Here is a 6,395-nt window from a genome sequence, read left to right on the forward strand (position 1 = left end):
CATGGATCCCATGTCTCCTGTTCTTCTGAAGATGCTGCCCCCAATGCCCTCTCCAGCTCTGTGAGGAGAGGAGCCAGGGCTTGGAGTGCTGAGTACCAGTGCACTTCCAAGGGTGCCACTGGTTCCTCCAAAATGTCCCCAAATCATGGGGACATTTGGTGACATCAGGGAGAAGAGCTGGACAAGGTCATTGGTGGAATGCAGATGTAGCCCTTTCCTTATGTGGGTTGTTTTTCTTTTAAAGTATTTTTAGTTGGAATAGAATTAGTTTACAATATTGTGTTAACTTCTGAGATAGAACAACATGACTTAACCATTGGTATACATGTGTCCTCTCTCTCTTGAATGCCCCCAACCCCATCCTACACTTCTAGATTGTCACACAGTACCTCATTGATCTATGTCAAGTTTTTTATATAAAATTTTAATTTGGAATAATTTTAGATGTATAGAATAGTTGCAAATATTTGTCAACACTGAAAAACAACATTTGAACTTTCAGTTCAGTTCAGTTCACTTCAGTTGCTCAACTGGAATTCCATCATCTCTACTAGCTTTGCTCATAGTGATGCTTCCTAAGGCCCACTTGACTTTGCATGCAGATGTCTGGCTCTAGTCCAGTGATCACACCATCATGGTTATTTGGGTTGTGAAGATCTTTTTTGTATAGTTCTTGTATGTATTCTTGCCACCTCTTCTTAATATCTTCTGCTTTTGTTAGGTCTATACCATTTCTGTCCTTTATTGTGCCCATCTTTGCATGAAATGTTCCCTTGGTATCTCTAATTTTCTTTAAGAGATCTCTAGTCTTTCCTGTTCTATTGTTTTCCTCTATTTCTTTGCATTGATCACTGAGGAAGGCTTTCTTATCTCTCCTTGCTATTCTTTGGAACTCTGCATTCAGATGCTTATATCTTTCCTTCTCCTTTGCCTTTAGTAGTAATTTGAACATTACTACTAACTTAACCTCACACTTTATTTGGATTTCACCAGGTTGTCCATTAATGTCTCTTGCGTTCCAGGATCCAATCCACCACCTACACTCACTGCATTCATTGTCCTCTGTCCCCAGTGTCCTCTGCTCTGAGGATTACTCATTCTCTCCTGGTCTGCTGTGGCTTTGACAGTCTTGAGGAGGACTGGCCAGGGATGGTTGAAGGCCCCCAGGCTGAGTTTGTCTGCTGCTATTCTCATAATGTCGAGTGAGCCTCAGGCTTTGTATTTTGAGGAAGACACCACAGAGTTGAACACCCTTACATCAGGGAACAAGTGACAACAGTGTGTCTTACCAGTGAGTATGTCACTGACTGAATGGACATGAGTTTGAACAAGCTTTGGGATATGGTGGAGGACAGAGAAGCCTGGCATGCTGCAGTCCATGGTGTCACAAAGAGTCGGCACGACTGAGCAACTGAACAACAACAATGTCAGTCTTAAGTACTTGATCATGTTGTATTTGCCAGGTTTCTGCATTGTTTTCCTCTTCCCCTCCTCTTTTCTTTGGCAAAAGAGTTACTAAATCTAGCCCAGACTCAGAATGAAAGTGAAAGTGAAAGTTGCGCAGTAATGTCCGACTCTTTGGAACCCCTTGGACTATACAGTCCATGGAATTCTCCAGGTCAGAATACTGGAGTGGGTAGTCTTTCCCTTCTCCAGGGGAATCTTCCCAACTCAGGGATTGAACCCAGGCCTCTCGCATTGCAGGTGGATTCTTTACCAGCTGAGCCACAAGGGAAGCCCAAGAATACTGGAGTGGGTAGCCTATCCCTTCTCCAGCAGATCTTCCTGACCCAGGAATCGAACTAGGGTCTCCTGCATTGCAGGCCGATTCTTTACCAACTGAGCTATCAGGGAAGCTCACGGGGTCAGGGCAGTAAACTCCCCCTCCCGGAGGGGATAATCTACATGTGTTATTTGGGATATTTCTGTAAGGAATGGTTGTCTCTTCTCTCATATTATTTTTGCTTAAGTTTGCTGGTTTTTCTTTTGCCATGTTGGCTCTATGTTGTGGTTTATAGACCTTCTCTTTGCAGAGAATGTTCTCTCTAGTTGGTGTTTGAGGGTTTTATTTGCCCCAGGTCATGTGGGATCTTATTTCCCTGAACAATGATTGAATCCATGTCCATTGTATTGGAAGGTAGATTCTTAACCACTAGACCACTAGGGAAGTCTGTATTTATTTGATCATTTATTTATACCAATATGGACTCACATGGATTAGTTTATACTTTGGGTTATCTTATCATCTAGTACTCTGTTATTCATTTTTTGTGTCAAATTGTTTCCAGTTTGACCAATGGGATATTCTTAGGCTTGCTCCTTTGAATTTAAGGCCCATCTTATCTTATTTGTGCCAATAAACTGCTTTCCTAGTGTGGAAGGTTGAGTTTGGCTCTTGAGTGAATTTTCACACATGATGTACCATCTCTGGTGGACCCAGCATCCTAGGCCTTAGAACTCCCATCCACAGTGGACTATAGGGCTGTGGACCTTGAGTCTGTGAAGCAGGAGACAATACCCACAACCCCACAGCTGCTCACTGATGTTTCTGGAGAGACTGTGCAGTGCAAGCCCCTCTTAAGGCTGGTTCACTGATGGAGGAGGATGAAACTAGCAGACAGGGCAAGGCTGGAGCCCATGGGAGTCAGTATATGGCTAGGAACTTGCTCCTGTGTGGGCCTGAGGAACTCTGGTGGCATGATTGAAAGTACAGCATTATAGCCTCCTGAGAAAACCCACATGGCCTCAAGTCCTGTGTGTTCCTTGCTAGGATGATTTGAAGTCCAAGACTGATGTCCACCAGTCCTCAGGGCCCCATCTAGAGACTGCAGTCATTAAGATATTTGGGGGTTGCAGTAAGGTCCAGTGCTCAATTCTTATCTCCATGACTTAAACTTGGGGAAAAAGGAAGGATTCTGGATGACCTTTCTTCTGCCTGATAGTGGTGTAGACCTGTCCTTGGCCTTCCTGTGAGTCTATCTGCTCAGTTTGGGAGAGTGCTGCCCTCAGAGCCAGGATAGTTTGGGGGAAGGATGACCCAGAAAACAGATGATGATTGGGGCCCAGAAAACAGAGCATTTGGCCCCAAATGGAGTTACTTAGAAATGTCAGCTCCACTTGGTCTTTGGCAAAGATACACCCACATGTTCTCCAGGAGCTCTGCTCTCAGAGTAGGAAGGGCTTCCACAGTAAACACCCCATGAAGCCAGGGAGCCACCTGTGCCAGGTGCCTGGCCACAGGCCTGTGGAACTCTAGGGAGCACCATGGGCTGAGCTCAGGGAGCTAGCTGTTTATAAAGTGACAGAAACCCTGCCCTGAGTAGATCACTCCAGCCACTGCCACGATGAAGGGAGCACTGCTTGTGCTGGCCTTGCTGGTGACCAGAGAGCTGACCTTTGAGACATGTGAGGGTAGGAAGGAGGGTCCAGATGACCCTCGTGATCCTTGCCCCATGTTGCCTCACAGTATCCTTCCCTGTCTTGTCCAAGCTGCTTCGAGGGGCATATTCAGAGTGCAGCTGGCAGATCAATGCCCAGGAGTCCTACACAAACTCCTTGAGGCTTTCAGTCTTTGAATGGAGCGGGTTGTGTAGAGCTGGAAGGGTCAATAACTGTGCACACCCTGGGATGTTGTTGTGGATACTCGTGTTCATTGGAAAGAGGGAAGCAGGCTGATATGACTGGGGCAGTGGTCAAGAGCAGAGGGGTCTCCAGGCAAAGCACCTCTTGCTACTCCCTCTGCTGGGAGTGCCTCATGGGGAAGGGTTTCTATCTGGGATGTAAGCAGTCCTGGGAGAGGGTGTGTCTCTGTGGGAGGTGAGTCCAGAAGCTTTGGATGTGTGAGTTCCTATCAAGTGGTGGGAAAACATCCTACTCTGGTTAACCTTTGATATGGTTTTTCTGTCTTGCCTTCAGTGGAAGCCTGCCCTGTTTTTTATGAAATGCAGACCGCTGTGAACTTTGTACTACCAAGGGCAGTATTAAATGAAACCTTAGATTCAGTCAGTGCTACAGATGAGGAAAAAGCAGCCTTTGGAAAAATCCAGGATTGCTTCATTGAAGAAGGACATCAGAACCGGTTTAATTATCTGAAATTTAAGGTAATTTACCTTAACCCACACCCATTCTGAGAACTCACATGCAGTATAGTGCAATATGCCACATGGTAATATATCATTGCAGTCATGGGATATGTGACAGAGAAGAGCTCTAAACAAAGAAGCATATAAACCTTTGCTCCAACCTGCAGTACCTGTAATATGCAAGTGCAGTCCACCTGCACTTCCAGCCTCTGGTTACAGAATATGTCCATATCATGTCCATTAACTCACACAGAATAGAGAACTAATATCAATGCAATATGCCAAATGTCTTGTCATGTGATTTTTTCCCCTTCATGAGAGGAACTAGCATTGAAAGAGTAGCATTTTAATCTTTGGCAGGAAATGCAGCATTCAGCTCACCTACCTGTAGGAGTTGTGTCAGTTCTACTTTAGGAATACTGAAAAGGAGCCCCTGCTTTAGAGTCTTTTTTCAGCATGGGACTCCCTGGCTTTGCAAGGTTTCTGGCCTGTGGTCACATCACTTCCTCTTGTTTCCACTGTGGCTCAGAGCCCCATTTCCACTGACATGGTCTCAGTGCCTACAAGCCAGAATTTCCACTGTGGTATTTTGATGTCTGAAGTACCTTCTAGGTACCTGCAGCTGCTCACCTGGGCTAGAAATATATCTCTTGAAGAACCATCTTTTTTGTTTTTGTTGTTTTTCTTGATACAATATTGGAGATCTTAAACAGTCTGTCTTATCACATTTTCCCTAAATTGTTGATTATTCAAAATGAGAGGTTTTCCAAGAACCAGAGTTTCTAGAGTGCTAACAGAAGCACACAGGGCACCAGGGCTCGTTTATGATACCTGCATGCACATTCCGTGCACCCAGCACACCTGGCAGAAGAGGCTCAGGTGCAGAATATGTGACCCAAACCCAGACTCCAGCACCTTGCTCCTCTGTCAGGACCAGCCCCAACTGTGCCCTTCTGACCCTTCATCTCCTCTCCTCTCTGGTGTGGCCAGTGGCTGTATTTCCCTCCTGACACCTGTGCCTGGGCTGTTATGGAATCATCCTTCTCCTGCTGCCTGATGGCAGCCCCCTCTCCAGTGGTGGGTCTGTGGGCAGAGGTTCTTGCTGGGGATGGGGCTGAATCCCTGAGGGTGAGACAGGATAGCCTGGCTGTGGGCTCAGATCCTGTCCCTCCTCCTTTGTCCTTCCAGATTCTCATCATCTTCAGTAAGGATTGCACTGGCTATAGAGTATCCACGTTGGTGAATGTTATTAGAGGATTCATCTCCAGTCTGCACTCTTTAGTGAGCTCATCTTAGCCAGGAATGCCTGGTCTGATCTGTGCTCAAGCTTCCTGCCCTGTTCTCCTCAACTGAAGCTGGAATCCAGATATCTGTTCCACCTGGTGTGATCTCTATCAGGCTGACTCTAATAAAATAGCTGCATCATGCTCAGTGTGCCCACTGTCTGTGCTCTGGGGAGGATGTGAGGCAGGAGGTTTTGTGTGATGGTGAAGAGAAGTGACACATATGGTCATTGAGGGCATGGAGTCCAGAGGCAGATAAGACAAGGGGAAAACTAGTCCCTGTCCCTGGCAAGCTGTGGGAACTTGGGAAAGTTTGTTGTAACTTTCCTAAGTCATCTGCTAAGGGGGATTTTGTATCAATATTAAGCCAATAACTTATAAGTAACTCTGGACTTCACCAACTTGGCAGGATAAAATTGTTTGTGGGCACAGATAACTTATCTCCCACTCTGGCCTTTCCCACAGTGGCAGAGCGTCTATTCCTTTAAATGTCCCTCTGGTTATTGACAGGTGTCTCAGGTATTGACCTGAGCAGGCTCATCACAGGTCCTGTCTTCTCCCAGTGGCATTCACCATTTTCTGCTTGTTAAGTGAATGACTTCTGAGGATCCTGACGTTTCTTCAGGGACACTGAGTACCACTGCTGTTCTTGGTCCTGCCAGGGGGACCAGGACCTCCATGATGTCTTAGACCAGGAGGAAGGGAGTGAATAGTAGAAGCTACCCCAGTGGGAATGTTTTTTCCATGGAAACAGCTCATGCTGTGAAGTGTGAACTGCCACTTGAGCATGTGTCTGGAACCCTCCAGCTTACTTGTAAAGGCGTGAAATGGGTAGTTGCATTACCATAGGAGGCTTGTGAAGCTACAAGGAAGGGACTAGGTTATATCCCCTTTTCTTAGGTTCTAGGACCATGTCAGACTACAGTCAGTGTGACCCATGGAAAAAGTGGCAGAACTGGTAAAATCTACCTTCTGGTTAGGAAAGTGTAATATGATCACATACTAAAGGTTGAACTTGGAACTTGGAGTT

General features: G+C 46.0%; 1 protein-coding gene across 2 annotated transcripts; it reads left to right on the forward strand.

Annotated features, from left to right (window-relative positions):
- Nucleotides 1–3,314: 3,314 nt before the first annotated feature.
- Nucleotides 3,315–5,509, forward strand: LOC122421091 (major allergen I polypeptide chain 2-like). 2 transcript variants are annotated; one of them, XM_043436885.1, is made up of 3 exons: nt 3,315–3,411; nt 3,916–4,100; nt 5,271–5,509. In XM_043436885.1, the coding sequence occupies exons 1-3, from the start codon at nt 3,345–3,347 to the stop codon at nt 5,376–5,378; spliced, it is 360 nt and encodes a 119-aa protein (XP_043292820.1). In that variant the 5' UTR covers nt 3,315–3,344; the 3' UTR covers nt 5,379–5,509. The 2 variants fall into 2 exon arrangements, with proteins under 2 accessions (XP_043292820.1, XP_043292821.1); XM_043436886.1 differs by having other exon boundaries at nt 3,328–3,405.
- The last annotated feature ends 886 nt before the right edge of the window (nt 5,510–6,395 follow it).

Source organism: Cervus canadensis, chromosome 18 (assembly GCF_019320065.1).
Source record: "Cervus canadensis isolate Bull #8, Minnesota chromosome 18, ASM1932006v1, whole genome shotgun sequence".
Lineage (NCBI taxonomy): Eukaryota > Metazoa > Chordata > Mammalia > Artiodactyla > Cervidae > Cervus > Cervus canadensis.